At 40.6% G+C, this 22,855-nt stretch overlaps 2 protein-coding genes across 3 annotated transcripts in view; one reads left to right on the top strand and one right to left on the bottom strand.

The window, feature by feature from the left end:
• The window catches only part of CATSPERE (catsper channel auxiliary subunit epsilon), a 91,865-nt gene extending 89,319 nt beyond the window's left edge, over positions 1-2,546 (bottom strand). The window contains exon 1 of the mRNA XM_066252723.1: positions 2,482-2,546. Coding sequence (XP_066108820.1) covers positions 2,482-2,546 — 65 coding nt within the window. The remainder of the gene's footprint in view (positions 1-2,481) is intronic.
• Positions 2,547-4,812: 2,266 nt separating this feature from the next.
• The window catches only part of ADSS2 (adenylosuccinate synthase 2), a 41,894-nt gene continuing 23,851 nt past the window's right edge, over positions 4,813-22,855 (top strand). Inside the window, exons 1-4 of one of the 2 annotated variants that reach the window (XM_066236868.1) lie at positions 4,813-5,206; positions 15,195-15,297; positions 16,244-16,312; positions 19,382-19,432. In XM_066236868.1, the coding sequence (XP_066092965.1) occupies positions 5,045-5,206; positions 15,195-15,297; positions 16,244-16,312; positions 19,382-19,432 (385 nt within the window). In that variant the 5' untranslated portion in view covers positions 4,813-5,044. The remainder of the gene's footprint in view (positions 5,207-15,194; positions 15,298-16,243; positions 16,313-19,381; positions 19,433-22,855) is intronic. The other variant, XM_066236860.1, reaches the window with a different exon arrangement.

The raw sequence follows: 22,855 nt of genomic DNA, 5'->3' as shown, positions 1-22,855 counted from the left end.
GCCCCATGTTTATTGCAGCATTGTTCACAGTGGCCAGGACATGGAAACAACCAAAAAGCCCATCAATAGATGACTGGATAAAGAAGATGTGGTACATATACACTATGGAATACTACTCAGCCATAAGAAATGATGACATCGGATCATTTACAGCAAAATGGTGAGATCTTGATAACATTGTACGAAGTGAAATAAGTAAATTAGAAAAAAACAGGAACTGCATTATTCCATACATAGGTGGGACATAAAAGTGAGACTAAGAGACATTGATAAGAGTGTGGTGGTTACGGGGGGAGGGGGGAGAGGGAGAGGGAAAGGGGGAGGGGGAGGGGGAGGGGCACAAAGAAAACTAGATAGAAGGTGACAGAGGACAATCTGACTTAGGGTGATGGGTATGCAACATAATTGAACAACAAGATAACCTGGACATGTTATCTTTGAATATATGTATCCTGATTTATTGATGTCACCCCATTAAAAAAATAAAATTATTAAAAAAAAAAAAAGAATGTACTTCATCGATCAGCTAAAGTATCTCATTTCAGGAAGTGTGAACAAATTTTTGTGGACTTTTTATCCGAAGACAAACACTTTGTTTACTGTCATGATATCAGTAGTCTTCTCAGCCAGCTATGTGTTACCACTTACAGTCTAATGGAATGGCAGCTATTTCTTGACAGCTCTAAACCGAGTCTGAAATGTTTTCTCCTACACACGGTATTGTTTATGCAGTGGTTCTAATTGGTTATTCAACTCTTCTGCGAGATTATAATGACATAAAAATTGTCCTCGACTTACTGAAGTATGAGGAGCATAACTGGATCATTTGTGTGGATCTTAAAATGGTAAATTTCCTCCTAGGACAACAGAGAGGTTTCACGAAGTATCCTTGCTTTCTGTGTTTGTGGGACAGCCGAGCTCAGGAGAAACACCGGACACAGAAGGAGTGGCCTAAATGTGAAGCTCTGGAAGTAGGGATGCAAAATATTGTGAATGAATCTGTAGTTAATTGAGACAGGATCATTTTTCCCCACTTCACATCAAACTTGGTTTAATGAAGCAGTTTGTTCAGGCTTTGAATAGAGAAAGTGAATGCTTTCAACATATTGTTTCTGCTTTTCCTGCCTTGACTTTCAAGAAGATAGAAGCAAGTGTACTCGATGGACCTCAAATTTGAACCCTCATACGTGACAAAGAATTTGCCAGGAAGATGAATAAGGAGGAGAAAGTAGCATGGCAGTCTTTTGTGGCAGTTCCAAAGAACTTCCTTGGTAACAAAAAAGCAGGAAATTATGAACTTCTGGTTCAAAGGATGATGTTATCTTTCTGTGACATTGGATGTAACACGAGCATTAAGATTCACTTCCAGAACAGTCACCTTGATAAGTTTCCTGAAAATCTTGGAGCTGTTAGTGATGAGCAGACTACTGCTGGAGCATCAAACGAGATTATCCTCAACAAGTACACAAACGCAAGAGCTACAAACGCAAATGTTTGCTTGAATAGACCTTAAATAAGTTTTACGCAAATTTTATGATTAAAATAAGTGTTTAAATATGTTCTATTTTGAAATTGTAGACAAATTCTGATGCAATCATATCTTTTAGTGTATTGGTATATTTACTGCATTATATAAATTATTATATTTTCACAAAGATGCCCAAGAAGACATTCTACTTCATTATATTAAACTAAATGTTGAAAGTTTTACAATAAGATGAAAACCTAAAATCTTGAATTTCAAAAAAACTGAGCTTACAGAGAAAAACTAATGTCAGATTTGAGATCAGCACACTCAAATTAGGTAAGAACAAGTGTTTTTGTGGATGCAACAAACATTTTGTTCCCCAGTGTTATAGTTACAGCAAAACCTCTATTAAATAGATTATCCACAGAATGTAGTTTTTCTGGTTAATCATCTGTATTTTAACCTATTTTGAAAGTCTTTCTATAATATTTTGATACACTTCCTCATCAAGCAGTTGCCTAGTACTGAACAGAAAGCAAATGCATTGAGGATATCTCAGAGCTTTTGTCTCCATTCCTCAAATCAACTCACTTTATATGGAAATCACATCTCCTTACATTTGTAGTGTTGACATTTTATAACGCACTTGCTCACAAATCATTCTACCACCAACTACATAGTTATCCCAGTGAAGTGTCCCGTCTCCGCACCCCAACCCCCAATCTCTGGTGGCAGTTTTTGGGTTCTCGTTTGTTCCTCTCTCCCGCTAACGCAGAGTGTAGCAGGAGAAAACGAGTTTAAGGATTCATAGGGGCTCAGCTGTCCCGAGGATGGGAAGTTACCAGATTCCGTCTTCGTTCAATGAAAACTCTCGGAAGGGGGCGGCAGGGCGCTGGTCCTGGCATCCAGGGAACGGGAAGGTCCCAGAACACTGAGGCGTTGGGACGGTACCCCCATGATCGGCCCCAGGGGCGACCCTGCCCAATGCCCCTGTCCATAATTGGCATTTCTACCTCCACAAAGCCGAACCGCAGCAGCTCAGACAGGACAGCAGCATCGCCAGTCCCTGGGCGGACATGGCGCCGCGATTCTCTGCTCAACCGCCTAGGCCTCGCCCTCCCGGGCCTCGCGTTCCCCAGGGTGGGACAGCCTAACCCCCGGCAGGAGGCGGTGGGAGACTCACTCTTGGTCACGGTCCTGCCAGTTTAGCCAACCCAGGTCCTTGGGCTCCTGGAAGTTGGATGATGTTGGAGTCGAAAAATCTAAACTAGATTTTAAGAAAGGCAGAACCATGCTTCTTTTTGGAGTGGAACAGCAAAACCACTTCAGCAAACCAAGTTGATGGAATGAAGGTAAAACTTTAAAGTCAGTGTATCTTTTAGCCCAAATCTTCCTTGTGAGTGTATATCTACACTGTGATAGCAAATTCAATTTAAAAAAATAAATTGAACAGCCTGACCTGTGGTGGCACAGTGGATAAAGCATCGACCTGGAAATGCTGAGGTTGCCGGTTTGAAACCCTGGGCTTGCCTGGTCAAGGCACATATGGGAGTTGATGCTTCCAGCTCCTCCCCTCTTCTCTCTCTCTCTCTCTCTCCCTCTATGTCTCTCTCTCTCCCTTTCTCTCTCCTCTCTAAAATGAATAAATAAAATAAAAAAATAAATTGAACAGAAAATAACAGGTGCTTATTGAGCATGTACTGTATGCCCAACACTATCTCCTGCACTTGAATACAAAGAAATAGGACAGCACTCTGATTTACAGAGGCATTTGTAATTTTGTGGTAAGGCCAAGATGAACACCAAAGTTACCACGTAGTAGTGTTATAGTTTATCTGTCTTCTTGTTAGTAGACCAAATAATCTGAATCCTGAGAGGCTGCAGTTGTATCTTTATTCCTCCTTATGTCATCAGTGCCCAGCAATCTCAGTCATTTTTATTTGGGAGACACTACATTTAAAGCGATTCTATGCCATCTTTCCCCCCCAAAGGAACTTTAATTTTTTTTTTTTTTAATTTATTTTTGGAGAGGAGAGAGAGGGAGAGAGAGACGGGGGGGGAGGAGCTGGAAGCATCAACTCCCATATGTGCCTTGACCAGGCAAGCCCAGGGTTTTGAACCGGCGACCTCAGCATTTCCAGGTCGATGCTTTATCCACTGCGCCACCACAGGTCAGGCCTCCCCAAAGGAACTTTATATCGGAATTATATATCATAGTCAATTTGTGTTGCAGTTGGAAGATGTTAGATTAGCATTAGGTATACTCCAGAATGGAGCCACACCTGAAATATTAACAGGAGTGGAATACACAGAAAAAGACTGGGCTTTGGGCTCAAACTGCCTAGATACTGGAACAACTTAACTTTTAAATCTTGTGAAGTAAGGATAAGATACTATTACTTACCTCATATGGGAATGAAAAGAGCTAAGTGCATCCTAGTATCTGGCATAAACACTGCTCACAAAAATTAGGGGATATTTCAAAATGAATATGAAGTGATAAAAACATTTTATTTATTTTTTATTAAACAAGATCAGAAAAGCAAACAAGTCAAAGGAAGTTGTTCAATTATGCAAATGAGATGCAAAACCAACTTGCATTTCATTGGTGAAAATGCACCATACAAAAGGCTGAAAGTACTGGAGTATCTGCATGTTTGTTCTCTGATCTTGAAAGAGCATTTTGAAATATCCCCTAATTTTTGTGAGCAGTATACTATATGACATGGGTAATACATGGAACGTGAAAAATGAGAAGGGTTAAGACTCCACTTGATCTCTAGATTTTCACGTCTAACAGCTTCTACCTTATTGCTTTACTTTTGAGTTGGCCCCTTTCGCTCCCTGTCCCTTCTGTTCTTACTTCTCCTTTTTTTTTCAGCTTGAAACCTATACGTTCCTATTCCATCCCATCTGTATTATGGAATTCCACCCTTTGTATATTGTACGCACTGTCATCCCTTAATAAAAACAAATCATTAAAAAATTATTTCAAAAAAAACAAAACAAAATAATTTCAAAATAAACGCTTTCAGAGATCGAAACCTTCACATGGCAGACACTATGGCACCAGAAAACGTCGCTTCCTCCCAGAGCGTTGCATGCCGGGAATTGTAGTCTGACGCTCCACACGCACTTCCGCGCCTCTCCAGTTTGAAAAGCAGGGGGAAGGGGAAGGTGGGCGGGGCGTCGAGGCTGCACCGCTTTCAAAGCCTTTCAAAGCCCCGCCCCTGTCCTTTTCGCGCTCGGGGTTCGCCCTGGAGAGGCGCGCCAGGCCGCGGAAGGGGCGTGGCCTCGGCTCCGGGTGGCGGCGGTTGCCGCGTCCAGAGCCTCTGCACCCTCGGGGCCCCCCTCCACGGCGGTGCCGAGGTCCGCCTGCGCGGGGCAGTCTCGGCGCCCCGCTGAGTAGGCTGTGGCGGGGAGTGGGGCGGGGCCTGGCTGGAGGGTGGTGGCCCGCGGGGGCGGGGTCGGCTCTGGTTCCTTCCACTGCATGTGGCTATCCGCTGCAGAGCAGTTCCGTTCGCGCACTCCTCGCTGCCCGCGTCTCCTTCGGGTTTTCCTCGCATCACTGGAGCCATGGCGGCATCCTCCCTGCCCAACGGCGACTGCAGCCGCCCCAGGGCGAAGCCCGGAGGGAACCGGGTGACGGTGGTGCTCGGCGCGCAGTGGGGCGACGAAGGCAAGGGCAAGGTGGTGGATCTGCTAGCGCAGGACGCCGACATCGTGTGCCGTTGCCAGGTGAGGCGACCGCGCTCTGACGTGAAGTCGGGCCTAGAACCTGGGTCTTCTGCAAAACAAGGTGTCACCTTGAGCCTCTCTCCTCTTGTTCTGAGCTGCGGCGACGTGGAGAAATGCGGGAGGTCCGAGACCCCTGACCTGAGGTCTTGGGTGGCTGGGTTGGGGTGGCTCTGGAGGAAGATGCGGGTGGCCGGGAGCCTTTGGGAGATGCGCGATGCGTGGGACGCAGCAGTTTTCGGTCTGGGGACCAGTGCTCAGCCGCAAGAATGGGGCCGGCGTGGGGATGGGTACGGTCCGAGTTTGAGGAGCTGCCGCCCGAGGCCTGCTTCTGACTCCCCGCGGAGACCGAACCGGCGGCATCCTCCTTCGCATCACGCACCCACCCATCCAGGGGAGTCAAGTGGGAGTGGATTGTTCTGAAACGCTCTGATATCCAGACTCACCGTTTCCCCCACCAGCAGGCCCGGAGTTAGCAGATCTTTGCCATCTCCGCGTCCACTTTGTTGACATGAGAACCCACCCCTGGGCTTTGGACTGTTTAATGGCCCCGTTGTTTTCCTCTGTACCCTGTATATTAATATTAAGGGGAAATTATTTTTACTTCTTGGTCCCAGAAGACGGAAGAATCCCGGTTTGTTTGTTTTTTTTACCAATGAGGCAAGTAAATACATGGATGTCAAATCTAGTATTTAGAAATATTTACGTTGTTACCCTCACAGCGAAAGTGAACTTTCGGGAAATAGAACGGTAATGTACCTCTTACCGAGAGACACGTGGTTTTTCAGTGTAAGCTTTCTTCCCATTTGTCTTTTGCTTTGAAGCAGCCTAGAGGCTAGGCCTTTGTAAAGGCTCTTAGATAACTATTACCAGTTTCAAAATTCAAAATAGTTGAGCAATAACCGGTGTCAAAACAAATTATAATGTAATATTTGAAGTTAATCGCTGTCTGCTCTCTTCGCAGACTATTTCTTCTTCCTGAACATACATGGCACAATATGATGATGCTGTGCTATGTTGTTCTAAAAAGTTAGTTGTCCCACTTGATTGGAAGTTTTGTACCTAAAATGGAGTAAATACCACTTGAGCATACAGAAACGAGGTAGTAAAAAGCTACATACAAATATTCTAACTTATCTTGTTTTTGTTTTTGTTTTTGCAAGCAGAAATCCACCCTGCCTACTCCCCAGCTAAGATAGCAGTTGTTGGGCTGGCTCTTCTGTAATTTCACTAGCACCCCCATCCCCACTCCCTGCATTTCCACCTTCTGTTCCTCTGCGCCTCTAGCAACACACAGACCTTACTGAATAACAACACTCCTAAAGGTGTTGGCATTGAACTGCTGCCCCACACTGCCTTGGAGCTGCTCCAGGAACCCAGCCTTCACCCTGCGTTTTCAAATCAGATTTGGCCATGCTGTTGGGAAAGAAGTTTGTGCACACACAACTCTTGCAGAGTGGAAGAGGAGAGAGCCTGAGGGCCTGTTTGTCTCCTTCACTCTTACTCCTGACCTTCATCCTTATCTGGAAATAGTACTATTCAGGTTGAGCTACATTATGGCTTCTAAGAAGGTTTTGGGAATGTTATCATTACAACATGTACTGTATTAGAAAAGATCTTCAATTTTAATATCCCTTTGAAAAATAGTAGAATTAGTTTGCAGAGTGGAGATATTGCAGGGTTACTGTGAAAATAGTCTTGAAGAAAGTCCTAGACCAATCTGCTCTGATGCCCATGGCAAGTCTAGAGAGAAATGATTGGGAAGGAGCCCAGTTTGGCTTTAAAATGTTAGCTGAAGATAGAGGGGAAACAGATGAACAGACTTGTTAGGCAGGCTTTTCTAACTTGGAAACTTGACTTACTAGCTTCCTTCTATAATTCTAAAATTTTTATATTCTTTCAGTGCCTTTTAAGAGCTCATTTTTAGCTTGAATTGCCTTGTTTGATGATTCAAGTTTTGTATATTATTGAAAATATGTACTTTGTTAGGATTTATTATTTTTTTGTCATATTCATCTCATAAGCCTAAATTTTATCCAGATTATTTCTCCAGAAGTAGGTATGTACATAAATGTATCCATATTTCAACAATGGAATAATAAAATAAGGAATTTCTCCCAATATCAAGTACAGCTTTTAAAATAACTATTTTTTTCATTTGGAGGAAGAATAGATGCAAAGCCAGTGGCATTTTCATCATCATAGCACTTAAGACCTATATGTCAGATGTAGGATTTCAAGGGAGTTATATTTTTACTTAGTCTATACAAGATATATGCACCCCCATGTTCATTGCAGCATTATTCACAGTGGCCAAGACATGGAGACAGCCAAAGTGTCCTTCGATAGAGGATGGATAAAGAAGATGTGGTACATTGGGAATACTACTCAGCCATAAGAAAATGTGAAATACTCCCATTTGCGACAACATGGAAGGGCCTTGACAATATTACGCTAGATGAAATATGGCAGTCAGAAAAAGCTAAGAATCATATTTCACTTGAGGGATATAAAACTGAAACTCAGGCACAGACATCAGTAAGGCAGTTACCAGAGGGCAGGGGGTGAGGAGGACAACAGAAGGTAAAGGGGGCCAAATAAATGATGATGGAAGTTGATTTGACTGGGTGGGTGGGGGTTGGGGGGAAAGCTGAAAGGCGCAGGGATGGTGCCCATGTGGAGCATGTCATCAACTGTTATGGAAACAGGTATTGCCAGGGAAGGGATGGAGAAGGCTGCCAGTGCAGGGTTTTCAAAGGGTTAAAGGGCCTAGGAACATCTCTTCCTGGCAACACAAAAGTAGTCTTTTGTTGGGAAGCCTATTACTGCTTTTCCCTCCAAGTCCTCTCAAAGTAAACTATTATACTTTATTTCCTTCATTTTGTTGAGTAGAAACTACAGAGATTTTAACTATTGCAGTTTATAGCGGGCCTTAAGCAAGGGCTTGTTTATTATTCTTGGAGAAAGCAAGCTGGGTAGTCTTGGTTACAATGACAGACATAAAGTTGTCTGTGATCAGGAATGGCTGGAACAGATTCCCTTTCTTTTTGTTAGTTCCTCCCCAGGGTTTGAAAATTATTATAAAGAGAAAATATTAACTAAAATTAATTATAAAGGGAAAGTATATCCTGTTCCTTGGTATGTATACAACAAGTTTGCCATAAAAGTAAACTGAATGGGAAAAATGGTAGAAAACTAGCATTTAATGTAAACGGTTCTTCCAGGTTTATAATAATTGCCCTTTAATGCTTACTGACTACCTGGGTTGCCTTTTTGTACATGTAGTTTGTAGTGTTTACCAAGTACAAGAGTGTATACCAGTTTTGTTTTGTTTTTGGTATATTTGGTTAAAACTTGCTTTCTTGTATTACCGTGCTTTTCCTCCTAGTATGTACGTTTTCTCAAAAAGAGGATTTCTTTTTTTTTCTTCCATAGTGCCTAGTACTATGTGAGGTAGAGAGGAAGTAAATATGCTACATTTATTGGGTGACTATATCACCCCAATAACTTTCTTTGAAATCAGTAGCTTAACCCTGTCCTGTAAATTTATATTTATTTATTTATTTATTTATTTATTTATTTATTTATTTTTACAGAGACAGAGAGTCAGAGAGAGGGATAGACAGGGACAGACAGACAGGAACGGAGAGCTGAGAAGCAGTCAATCATCAGTTTCTCATTGTGCATTGCGACACCTTAGTTGTTCATTGATTGCTTTCTCATATGTGCCTTGACCGCGGGCCCTCAGCAGACCGAGTAACCCCTTGCTGGAGCCAGCGACCTTGGGTCCAAGCTGGTGAGCTTTTTCCTCAAACAGATGAGCCCGCGCTCAAGCTGGCGACTTCGGGGTCTCGAACCTGGGTCTCGGCATCCCAGTCCGACGCTCTGTCCACTGTGCCACCACCTGGTCAGGCTGTGTATTTATTTTAACACTCCATGAACAATTTCATTGACTGTTAGAATGAGTTTAACGTGGAATCCTCAGCATTTCTTGGGTTTAGTATTTGAACTATAGTTTTTTTTTACCTTGTACCATTACGTTCAAAGGCTTTGATAGTTTATACTAAAGTCTTATCTCCTGTATCCTATAATTTTCTGAGTACAGGTCTTTTAGCAAAATGGGGATGTGTTTGAAGGGAGAGTAGGCCAAGCTTCAGAGTGAAACGACAAAGGCAGCTCTGGGTTCTCAACTGGCAGAATTCAGGCCTTTCTCTTTAGGATGATCCCTTAGGTCAGTGGTCCCCACCCCCTGGGGTGCAGAACGGTACCGGTTTGTGAGCCATTTGGTACTGGTCTGCAGAGAAAGAATAAATAACTTACATTATTTCTGTTTTATTTATGTTTAAGTCTGAACAATGTTTTATTTTTTAAAAATGACCAGATTCCCTCTGTTACATCTGTCTAAGACTCACTCTTGACACTTGTCTCGGTCACGTGATACATTTATCCATCCCACCCTAAAGGCTAGCCCATGAAAATATTTTCTGACATTAAACCAGTCTATGGCCCAAAAAAGGTTGGGGACCACTGCATTAGATGACAGGCGGCATCCCTCACTTTGAAGTGCCTTCTTTTCTATTCGAGATGAAATGCCCAAGGGAGAGGCTTTATTGGCTCCAGTTTAGATAAGATTTCCCTGCTTGATCAAATTACTGTGGCTGGAGGGGGTAATTATGATGATTTGCTAAGTAAGAGGAAGGGTGGGGAGAAGAGGGATTGAACTGAATTACTATTCTGCAGCCCTTCGTGTAACAATTAATACAATATATTCTTTTTTAATTTTTTGATTGGCTCAGTGGTAGAGCTTAGGCCTAGCATGTGGAAGTCGGGCTTGATTTCAGGTCAGGGCACACAGGAGAAGCAACCATCTACTTCTCTAACCCTCCCCCTCCCCTTTCTCTCTCTCTCTCTCTTTCTCTTGCTCACTCTCCAGCAGCCATGGCTTGAATGGTTCGAGCAAGTTGGTCCTGGGCACTGAGGATGGCTCCATGGCTTCACCTCAGGTGCTGAAATAGCTCAGTTGCTGAACAATGGAACTGGGTGGATGCTGGTCGGGGTGCATGTGAGAGTCTTTCTCTGCCTCTCTGCCTCCCTGCCTCTCACTTAATTAAAAAAATTTTTTTTAGTTAAACAATATAAAACATACAGTTTTGATAATTATAAAAGCATTTCTTTCTTTTTTTTTTTTTTTTTTGTATTTTTCTGAAGCTGGAAACGGGGAGAGACAGTCAGACAGACTCCCGCATGCGCCCGACTGGGATCCACCCGGCACGCCCACCAGGGGCGACGCTCTGCCCACCAGGGGGCGATGCTCTGCTCATCCTGGGCGCCACCATGCTGCGACCAGAGCCACTCTAGTGCCTGGGGCAGAGGCCACAGAGCCATCCCCAGTGCCCGGGCCATCTTTGCTCCAATGGAGCCTCGGCTGCGGGAGGGGAAGAGAGAGACAGGGAGGAAGGAGGGGGGGGTGGAGAAGCAAATGGGCGAAAAGCATTTCTTGAATGCTACATGAGTGACTGGGATCATAGTGTTTGGGGAACTTAGCAAAGCAGCAAGAGATAGTGAAATGTAATTAGTAATATGAATATGTGATTAATACTATATCTGGGGGGATACTTTACCAGCTTTGGCTTGGGGGGAAATTTTGGAATGCGAAAGGAATAGTGCACCTCTGTTAAAAATAGAACAAAAAATGTTTATCTCCCATCATTCATATATGTATCTGGCCTCCCAGTGCTAGAGATCATTAAGCATGATTACATATGTCAGTGCACACTATGTAGAGTTGCCCATGTGAAAAGTAGGTTCATCACGAGTGTGGAAACCTATGTACAGTTCAAAGCATCTGCTCTTGTAATTCTTTGGTGGGTGTGGGCAATGGTGCTCACTGGAACTTCTTCGTTTAGCTATGTGCTAATATTTGTGGTTATCCTTGGACCAGTATAATGTGGCTGGAGCTCCCAAGATAAATTTTGTATATTTCACACAATTCATAAGTATTTTAGGTTAGCATCTAAACAGGCACTTCCAAATTTGAAGCTTTATTAGTTGCATTTTGTGAAATATGGCACCATACTAAAACTTATTTTCTATATAGGTTACCTTGTCAAGAAACTCCTTAAGAGTAGCTCCTTTTCGGTTCACCTTCAGACTATTCTGCACAGTGTGGGTTTCATGATTAGAAGCTGTCATACCCCAGCTTCCCCATAGTACACCTGTGCCCAAATATACTGAAAAGCACTTATTTTTTCTCCTCTAGCTCCTTAGTAGCATAATCTAGGGCAGCGGTTCTCAACCTGTGGGTCGCAACCCCGGTGGGAGTTGAACAACCAAAACGCAGGGGTCACCTAAAGCCATTGGAAAATACATATTTATTATACAATACATTTTTAAATAAAATATGTATTTCCAAAAATGCATATTTATTATACAATACATTTTAAAATAAAATGTGTATTTCCGATGGCTTTAGGTGACCCCTGTGTTTTGGTCGTTCGACCCCCGCCGTGGTCGCGACCCACGGATTGAGAACCGCTGATCTAGGGTTATTCTGGGTATATCTAACCATATTTTCAAATTCAATCAAACAATTTAAATGAGATTTAAACTATATAGTTATCCTTACTAAGACACGGGTTATTAAAAAAACTGTTGGTTAATGTTTGAGTGAGTGAGCTCTTCATTAAAATGTGATGTCAAGCCTTTTGCAGCTGAACTTTTCCAGCCTGAACCTCCACCTGTAAACTTAGGAAGAACTTAAAGAATTAAACCAGTTTACAACCAACTACAACCTCCTGCCTCAGACAAACACACATATCAGCAATCATCTCTCCATCATGGTTATTATCACCATTACTGCTTGTCTTGGTAAAATATTATCTAAAAGAGTAGGCGTTTGTTATAAAACAAGAACACTGTTGTCCACCACTGAGTTAACTGTTTCACCAAATAATTATATCAGTATATCTATAAAAGTGATCTTGTGTAAATTAGGAGGCTTACTTTTAAGGTCTACTCCAAAAATTCCAGGATAGTATGTCTTTATATTAAGCAAATGATGGATTTTGATAAAAGCTAGTTTTGTTTAAATAACGCTTTATTGGTTGTTTGCCTCAAAGTTACCGATCCTTTATAACAATTTAGTAAGCATTTATTAAATGTAGTGATTTATAACAATTTAGAATTAAATAATTGTAATGGCAAATTAGCATTTTCCTAGGATCTAAACAAATTTTTAAAAGGCTGAAACCAATACTTTTTTTTTGGTCTGTAATCCATGTTTTAGGTTTCTTCCATCAGGCTTGGTGATAAACTTGCACAAGAATGAAATAATAAAGTATGTACCAGAATGTGTATTGTAACATCATTTGAAATGACTGAAGATTGGAAATACCCAGAGGCCTCTGTTATGAGACCAATTTAAAATATTATCTTCCCATATAAAAAGGAATATGGTTTGGTGTAGCCATTAAAAGGATGAGATGGTTCTTTTACAAGGTTATGGAATGAACTATAAGATTTGTTAGATAAAAAAAGCAAACTAAAAATAAATAAATAAATAAAAACAAGCTGCCCAGGTATATATAGTTTGCTAACATTTGTATATATGGAATAAAACAATATATAATATGTGTTTGTGTATGCAAAATTATCTCTGGCTGGACACAGGACACAGAAACCTGGTGGTAGCTGGTTGCCATGTAACAGGGAACTAGGGCAGGGTTGGGGGTGGGCTGTGAGGAAGACTTCACTTGTTACTGTGGCATCCTCTGTGTCTTTGTGTTGGATGCAGATGTTTCCTATTAAAAATAGTCAAAAATGTTCACCTGGCCCGACCTGTGTTGGTGCAGTAGATAAAGCATCAACCTGGAAACACTGAGGTTGCCGGTTCAAAACCCTGGCTTGCCTGGTCAAGGCACATATGGGAGTTGATGCTTCCTGCTCCTCCCCCTTCTCTCTCTCTCTCTCTCTCTTTCTCTCTCTCGCTCTCTCTCCCCCTCCTCTCTAAAATGAATAAATAAAAAAAAAATTAAAAATGTTCACCTGTACCCTTGATGGTATCAAGTGAAGGAGTTATTGCTTAACACGGCCCTTTCTTTCTTCCCGTCTTGCCACCCACCTGTCATCTTGTAAACCAGGGGTCCCCAAACTACGGCCCGCGGCCCCCTGAGGCCATTTATCCGGCCCCGCCGCACTTCCGGAAGGGGCACTTCTTTCATTGGTGGTCAGTAAGAGGAGCATAGTTCTCATTGAAATACTGGTCAGTTTGTTGATTTAAATTTACTTGTTCTTTATTTTAAATATTGGATTTGTTCCTGCTTTGTTTTTTTACTTTAAAATAAGATACGTGCAGTGTGCATAGGGATTTGTTCATAGTTTTTTTTATAGTCCGGCCCTCCAACAGTCTGAGGGACAGTGAACTGGCCCCCTGTGTAAAAAGTTTGGGGACCCCTGTTGTAGACAAAGGGCACCACTGTCAAGTCATTTTTGTTTTAAACACACATGATATACGTAGCCTTTAAACAGGGACTTCTACGCTTTGTACAGTCAAAACCATGGACATAGATAGGCCTTTGCTTTTTTGAAGGACTTTATTTTTCTGGAATTTTGGTGAATTCATCATTGGTAATGATTTGGTAAAATGTAAATTGCACTCATTTTGACAAACATTTCCTTGTGATCCAATTAAACTAGTCATTCTCAAGAGATACAGTTTTAATGGGTATTTTTTAATATGTTCCACGAAAATACTGTTAAACTTCTTGTTGCAAATATATTCCTAGTATGTGGTTTACTTAAAAATTTTTAAGATTGTATAGAAGTTTATATCTATAATTGATTTATGTTTTCTCCCATTCTTTTAAACTTAGAAACTAGAAAAATTATCTGGTCACTTAGTATTGTCTGTTTTGTACTTAATTTTTATCATTTGACTTCAAATTTTGCTTTTATTGGCTGCTTAGGCATCAGCTTCAGCGAATGGAAGTCTCATCAGGAGTTGGTAGAAGTATGATTCTCTATGATTCTCAGCTTTAGAGGTTCTTTGACCCAGCGTCTTCCTTTATCCAGAGATGAGTGGATTCAAGGGATCTGTTATTAACCAATCTCACAAGACTCATTTATAAATTTAAAAATTTGAGTCTCAGGAGGAGATTTTCTAGTTGATGAGTCAAAGTCACAATATAAATTTTAGGTCATGAAGTTGCTTGATACACTCTTTGGGCATTGGGAATTATGAATATATCAAATTAGGGTAACTGGATAGATTACTCTTCTGAGTTAGGAATTGTCGTTATTGTCATTTAGAATACCATGGATAATTATTTAGATTGCTACATGTCCTACATCAGTGGTCCCCAACGTTTTTTGGGCCACGGACTGGTTTAATGTCAGAAAATATTTTCACGGACCAGCCTTTAGGGTGGGACGGATAAATGCACAAAATAAAATTATGCAACTGGCATAAAAACTGGTATTTTTAAATATAATTGTTGAACTTACGAGACAAGCGTCAAGAATGAGTCTTAGACGGGTGTAACAGAAGGAATCTGGTCATTTTTTTAAAAATAAAACATTCAGATTTAAATATAAATAAAATGGAAATAATGTAAGTTATTTATTCTTTCTCTGTGGACCGATACCAAATGTCCGCGGCCTGGGGGTTGGGGACCACTGTCCTAATAGTGCCAAAGACAGAGTGACAAACAAATTGTTCCCTGTGCTTTTTTTTACTTTGGTCTTTTTAGAGGGGATAGGTCTCCCTGTCTTCCAGAAACCTGAATTCTCCAATTTTCATGTCCTATCAAGTATAATCACTCAAGTGTATTATAGTGAGGAAAGGAGAGAGGATGGCAAAACTTGTAAAGCCTCCAAAGGAGTATTCGTGGTAAATGCTTGACATTTTAGCAGGAAAACAGTAATTCACTTTGGAAGGAAAAAATATTCCTTGTCATATTTACTGTTAGGCTCAATTTTCCCACTTATATTTCAGGGAGGAAACAATGCTGGCCACACAGTTGTTGTTGATTCCGTGGAATATGATTTTCATCTTTTGCCCAGTGGAATAATTAATCCAAATGTTACTGCATTCATTGGTAAGTATAAAATGAACCACTTGAGAATTTTTCCCTCAATTGATAATAGTGTTCATTTTTCATTATCAAACTGATTCCATCTCTCATTAATCAAATGATTAGTCTTGACCTTGGTACCTTCTGGAATATACCTAACTTCGACTATTTTACAACTTTTTAGATCTTTTAGCACTAACACTTTGGGAATCATTGTTTTGCTTTTATCTGTGGTCATTGGCAATTTTAATTCTATAAAGAACTATTAGGTCATCAAATGTTTTTCAAGCATACTGATGCATAATAAGAAAAACACAGAGAAAACTAGATAGAGGGTGACGGAGGACAATCTGACTCTGGGCGAGGGGTATGCAACATAATTTTATGACAAGATAACCTAGACATGTTTTCTTTGAATATATGTACCCTGATTTATTAATGTCATCCCATTAACATTAATAAAAATTTATATAAAAAAAAAGAAAAACAAGAAGTCATTGTTTTATAAATTGATTTTGAACCCTTATAACTAATGATACAATCTGATATGTCCTATTCTGTTTTTTTTTTTAATGCTAATCACAACCCATTAAACTGATTTTATTCCCACTAAGGGTATGATTCCCAGTTTGAAAGACATTGATCTAGACTGTGACCTGGTTTCATTTGCCTAAAACTACATAACTAGTTTTCACAGAAATTTTAAATTATAATGAGTATAATTTTAATGTCTTTATATTCTGTGTATTATATTCAGTTGTGTATTTACATTATACTACTGTTTAAAACTTAGAGTCCTTTTGGTGCTAATTCCTTGATAAATCAGAATGTCCTAGAAGTCAAAGTCCCTCAATCTTCTGTTGTTCTGGATAAAGGGTTATTGTAGACGTTTACTAAATTTTAATATCGTTGTGTATGTCTACATTATAAGTATGGCTGTTTAAGATTGGATTAATTTGTTTTCCTTCAGGAAATGGTGTGGTAATTCATCTACCTGGATTATTTGAGGAAGCAGAAAAAAATGCTCAGAAAGGAAAAGGTATGAACGAATGAGTGTGCTTTGCTGGGTAATCAGTTATGTTTTCTGTAAAGTTTTATACAGATTTCCTGTGAGCTAGTTAATATTTTTAAAATTGCAGGTTTTTTGTTTTTTTTTTTAATTTTTCTGAAGCTGGAAACGGGGAGAGACAGTCAGACTCCCACATGCGCCTGACCGGGATCCACCCGGCACGCCCACCAGGGGGCGATGCTCTGCCCCTCTGGGGCGTTGCTCTGTTGCGACCAGAGCCACTCCAGCGTCTGGGGCAGAGGCCAAGGAGCCATCCCCAGCGCCTGGGCTATCCTTGCTCCAATGGAGCCTCGGCTGCAGGAGGGGAAGAGAGAGACAGAGAGGAAGGAGAGGGGGAGGGGCGGAGAAGCAGATGGGCGCTTCTCCTGTGTGCCCTGGCCGGGAATCGAACCCGGGATCCCTGCACGCCAGGCCGACACTCTACCACTGAGCCAACCGGCCAGGGCCAAAATTGCAGGTTATTATAAGACAAGTTTTTTAAAGTCAGTTGTTAAAATTGTATTAATTAAAGTTAGTGTTTAAGCAAAGACACACATAATGAGGTCATGTGTAAGTCTTGGTTATTTTACACATTGGTCATCTGTAAACTTGATCTTTAGGGAGCTAAAATTACTATATCTTGGTAGCGGAACCCTAGGAAATGTATGAGTTCCTCCTGTCATTTGTACTCAAGTTATCATTACCTGTCTGCCCAAACCAGAAATCAGCACAGGGCAGTCAGGAAGCTCGGAAGCCGATTCTGCATACTGTCAGGCTTGTTTCCTGGAGGACCTGAAACTCCCTTGGTTGCTACAACCCAGGGACAAAAGAGGGTCATTTAGGTCCCTCCCTCTAAACCAGAGACATGCTCCTTCTGTACTATGTGTATCCTTCCATCTCCTTAAAAAAAAAATCCTGACTTCTTGCCTTTGCTCATCTCTTTTGGATTTTTGGAAGTCTGTTTACATCCGACTAGGCTACCTTGCTGGGATTTGGGGAATTTGGAAATGCAAATAATATACAATTGAAGGCAGTCATTAATGTAGTTTCCCGTTAGCTTAGCTCAGATTTAAAATACTCAATTCTATTACATTATTCAAGTTTATTGTTCAGGTTTAAAAGTAGTAACCTGGGCCCTGGCCGGTTGGTTCAGTGGTAGAGCGTCGGCCTGGCGTGCAGGAGTCCCGGGTTCAATTCCCGGCCAGGGCACACAGGAGAAGTGCCCATCTGCTTCTTCACCCCTCCCCCTCTCCTTCCTCTCTGTCTCTATCTTCCCCTTCCGTAGCCAAGGCTCCGTTGGAGCAAAGATGGCCCGGGCACTGAGGATGGCTCTGTGGCCTCTGCCTCAGGCGCTAGAATGGCTCTGGTCGCAACAGAGCAATGCCCCAGATGGGCAGAGCATCGCCCCTGGTGGGCATGCCGGGTGGATCCTGGTCGGGCACATGCGGGAGTCTGTCTGACTGCCAACCCGTTTCCAACTTCAGAAAAATACAAAAAGAAAAAAACAAAAAAAGAAAAGTAGCAGCCTGTCCTCAAGTGTTTCTGACAGCTAAATCTGACTTCGCGGGGTCCTGTCTTGCCACCTTTGCTGTTGTCCTCCCTGCATTTTTAACCCATGTGTTGGTGGCAGCTTTTTAAATTGGTCAGCCTGCTGCTCTCTGCTTCTCTTCACCCCTGCTAAAAACTGCCCTACTTTCTTTTTCCTTCTGTCCTCTCTACTGCAGCTAAACCCACTTTACTTGGGTTCTTTTTAATAGTTTCTTTCTAATGTTCCTTAAGCTAACTTTGGAATGCATGTTTACATATCAAAGCCAGCTATCCAGGGGGAGCACATTACCGAGAAGGTCCTCCTCTCTACTTTTGAGGAATAATTTTAAAATAAATATTTGGATTTTATCAAAATTGCACAGCTAATATTTAATACCTAAAATTACTTTTGAAAATATTTGGAGCTTGATGGCTTATCCTTAGAACATATATAGCCTATGAAGGTATACTATCTTTATTTATTTATTTATTTGTTTGTTTTTTTGTATTTTTTTCTGAAGCTGGAAACGGGGAGAGACAGTCAGACAGACTCCCGCATGCGCCCGACCGGGATCCACCCGGCACGCCCACCAGGGGGCGATGCTCTGCCCCTCCGGGGCGTTGCTCTGTCGCTACCAGAGCCACTCCAGCGCCTGGGGCAGAGGCCAAGGAGCCATCCCCAGCGCCCGGGCCATCTCTGCTCCAATGGAGCCTCGGCTGCAGGAGGGGAAGAGAGAGACAGAGAGGAAGGAGAGGGGGAGGGGTGGAGAAGCAGATGGGCGCCTCTCCTGTGTGCCCTGGCTGGGAATCGAACCCGGGACTTCTGCACGCCAGGCCAACGCTCTACCACTGAGCCAACCGGCCAGGGCCGAAGGTATACTGTCTTTAAAAAGTATATTTATTTCACTTTACTTATCTATTCATCCGACATTTTTTTTGAGCATTTATTGAAAGACTGGCCCAAGCTATGAACCTGAGGACCCCTGCTCTTAAGCATTCACAGTTAAATGGGGGTATATATGTATATATACCTTGTTACATACAATTCAGTGTGCTAAGTATAGTAATTGCTAATTCTTTGAAGGAGTTAGTGAGAACATTTATTATTTTGTTTAATCGAATTTTTTTAAATTGTCTTTTGGGAAAGGGCACCATTCCCAAAATTAACAACTCCTTTTTCTTGAAATCCTCTCCAGCCTACCCCCCTCTCCCACCTAACTCCTCCCAACTCCAACAAAAATGTTATTTTCTTACTATTTGCTTTCTGGGCTCCTAGAGGATTTTATGTGGATATAGCTTAGCTGTGTTTGGAGCTTTTTAGAGGAAAATGTTTAGAAAGAATGTGTGCCTGAGTTTGCATATATAATAAATGACAGGTGAGAAAATCTTGTTAAATGTTTCCTACACAGAAGAGAAGCTATGAAAGTGATTACTTAAGTGAGAAACACTTTTAAATGCTGTATTTCTAAAAAAATTAAGATGAAAGAATTATACAAAATGTTCAATTTAATGTATTTTTCCCCTTTCCTCTAGGTCTGGAAGGCTGGGAACAAAGGCTCATCATATCTGACAGAGCTCATATTGGTAAGGGGGGCATGAAGCCTTTATTTATAATTATCTCTTTAGCAAAAACTTATCCCATGAAAGCATTCTGTAACCAATTTTGATTTAATTTTAGTGAAAACAAAGTGGGATGGATTGTAATAATTTAGTTCCAAATACATAAAATCTTACTAGTTTTTTTTTTTTAAATAAAGATTAGGTTAAAATTTACCTATTTCTGAAGGAAGAATTAGCTAGTCAATGGGTAATATAAGCAATATTTCATGAGAATCTCTAACTCCACTAAAAAATGCAGTGAGCATTTATTTCCACACATGAATATTAAGTGTCTACCATCTGTCAAATCTTCAGAGAGACTCTTTGTATCTCAAATGTAATAAAACCGCTTTTTAAATTATGTATTCTGACTTTATTCAGACTAGCCCTCTCTTTCATTATTTAGAGCAAACTGGACTCTAAAATTAATTCAGCTACCACCAATAAATTTGAGTTTTTTTCCTGTTATTATCCTGTCACTGAAGTAATAGAGTTGTTTATAACAGTGACGTGGTTAAGAAACAATAACCAGGAAAGAAAAAGAAGAACTATAAACCATGTAAGAAATTTCTGTATGAGTCGTTGAGCTCTTAAATTCTACTTAATATGTATTTCTCCTGAGGCAGTAGTAGCTGCTCTAGTTTTGACATTGACCTTCATTTAAGAGGCAGCTCTGTCAAAGTTCAAGTATCAGCCAAGTAAGCAAATTGAAACCCTCCTTTTGGAAGGAAGCAGGAAGGCTGTAAATCTGTCATTTTTGTTGGCTATTTTAAGCTTCTGATAAAAAAAAAAAAAAAATGCTCTCAGCCTGTCACCTTTATAGAACATTTTTTATTAACTTATCTTAGTAGTTTCATTTTAAACTTTTATATATTACCACTATGGTACTATAATATAGGAAGCAATACAGTTAGTCATATTTTTTTCATACTGACAGTCTCTTAGGTGTATAATGAAAAATGCATTTTTGTTCATTACTTATATAGTATTGTTATCTACTTATACTCACTAATTATTGACCTTATACATATTCTGTTACCATGAATATTCTGTTACCATTGCCTTTAACTTCTTTCCCCTTCAGTTTTTATATATAGCCTTTTTGGTATTCATTGCCTCTGTCTTGTGGATAAAGTAAGGTATTGTGTTAGATCAGGGGTCCCCAAACTTTTTACACAGGGGGCCAGTTCACTGTCCCTCAGACTGTTGGAGGGCCGGACTATAAAAAAAACTATGAACAAATCCCTATGCACACTGCACATATCTTATTTTAAAGTAAAAAAACAAAACAGGAACAAATCCAATATTTAAAATAAAGAACAAGTAAATTTAAATCAACAAACTGACCAGTATTTCAATGGGAACTATGGGCCTGCTTTTGGCTAATGAGATGGTCAATGTCCGGTTCCATATTTGCCACTGCTAGCTGTAACAAGTGATATGACGCGTTCCCGGAGCTGTGACGCGTGCGTCCCGCGTCACCGGAAGTAGTACTGTATGTGAGCGACCCCGGGCTTTGCCGCACCGCCACATACAGTACTTCTAGCATCCTGTGCTCCTCTCACTGATCAGTAATGAAAGAGGCGGCCCTTCTGGAAGTGCGCGGGGCCGGATAAAGGCCGTAATTTGGGGACCTCTGTGTTAGATGATGAAGGCCACTGATCTTTAGAACTTTCTCATGGTCCTCTGTCAAAACAAATGGATCATAAATGTATCATTATATACAGTGATAACCTCCAAGGAGAAAAAATGAATCAGAAAAAAGGAGCAAGTAATGTCAGGCAGCTGGGAGGCAGTGGGTGGAACCTACACTTTTAGATAAAGGGACCAAGCAGGTTTCACTGAGATTATATTTGCATATAAAGACCCAAAGGAGATGAAAGATACCTGAGTTCCAGACAACTGCTGCGCAATGTTGAGGCTGTGGATAACCACACCATATCGTGATTTACACATCTGTTATTTGGGCAGACCTCATGATACATGGCCACAATTAAAAAAAAACACAACTGAAAACACAAAATAGACCTGTAGAGGTATGAGAAGTGGAGATGACATGTCCTGAGGCTTCTATTAGACAGCAGGCAGCACGAGGGGTATTAGTGAAGCTTAACTATTGTAATAAAAACGAATAAGAAGATGGTGTTGATAAGATTTATCTATTGAATGTGGACATTTATCTTTAATTTTAAAAATTAGACCGAATCCCCACTTGGTATATTTTTGTTTTCAATATCTAGGCTGTGGAAAATGGAAGGGTAGTCAAAGCAACTTCAAAGCCTGCACTTTCAAATGGTAATAGCGGGGTTATTACAACCCCATACTACAGTGAAACTTTATGAAAATAATTATTTTGATTTCACTAATAGCTTCCTGGGGCCTAGAAAAATGGGAGAAAACATGAGCTGCCAAGGCACTAAATTACTTTCTGAAAAATATGGTTCATCTGCTTTCCATCAGCCATTTATTTGTGGTTTGCCAGTTGCCTTTGTAACTTCTTTGAACATAAAAAATAAAACAAATATTGAAATACAAATGCTCTTTTATTCAAAAGAGATGATTTAGTCTTAAGATCTCATCTTGTCTTAAGTACTTTGCAAAGTTCGAGTTTGATGAAGCAGTTCTTCAGAACTGTTCTAGACCCTAAAAAGTAACTAAGAAGGGCTATGGGCTGGGCACCAAAATAGGAACATAGTATTAAACTAATTCCTGTAATATCTGATAGCTATACTGCCCACAAAACTTAGGGGATATTTCAAAATGAATCTGAAGTGATAAAATATCCCCTAATTTTTGTGAGTAGTGTACTTATTGGCCGAGGTCTAAAATCCATAACTTAGAAATGAATGAACATTTTAACATACCACATAGTACAGCAAGGTGCACAAAAGGAGACACATATTTTACCCCTGTAATCAATATCTACCTTATTATATAGAGCCTTCCTAGTGCCTTGAAAAGCTACTCTGTTAACCAAGGAGGTGAAAAACCTGTATAACTGAAAATTATAAAATATTGATGAAAGAAATTTAAGAAGACACAAATAAATGAAAGGTATTCTGTGCTCATGGATTAGAAGAATTAATATTAAAATGTCTATACTGTCAATGCAATCCTTATGAAAATTCCAATGGCATTTTTTTCAATAGAAATAGAACAATCCTAAAATTTGTATGAATCACAAAAGACCTCAAATTTTCAAAGGACTCTTGAAAAAGAAGAAGAAAACTGGAGGCATTATATAGTCCCTGTTTTCAAACTATGTTACAAAGCTTTAGTAATTAAAGCAGCATGGTATTGGCATAAAAACACACATAGCTCAATTGTCGGAATAGAGTTTTGAAATAAACCCATTTCTATATAGTCAATTAATCTATGACAGAGGAGCCAAGAATATACATGAGGAAA

The sequence above is a fragment of the Saccopteryx bilineata genome, chromosome 1 (assembly GCF_036850765.1).
Source record: "Saccopteryx bilineata isolate mSacBil1 chromosome 1, mSacBil1_pri_phased_curated, whole genome shotgun sequence".
Taxonomy (NCBI): Eukaryota; Metazoa; Chordata; class Mammalia; order Chiroptera; family Emballonuridae; genus Saccopteryx; species Saccopteryx bilineata.
The sequence above is the reverse complement of the archived record's forward strand: the minus strand, read 5'-3'. Positions and strand labels throughout refer to the sequence as shown.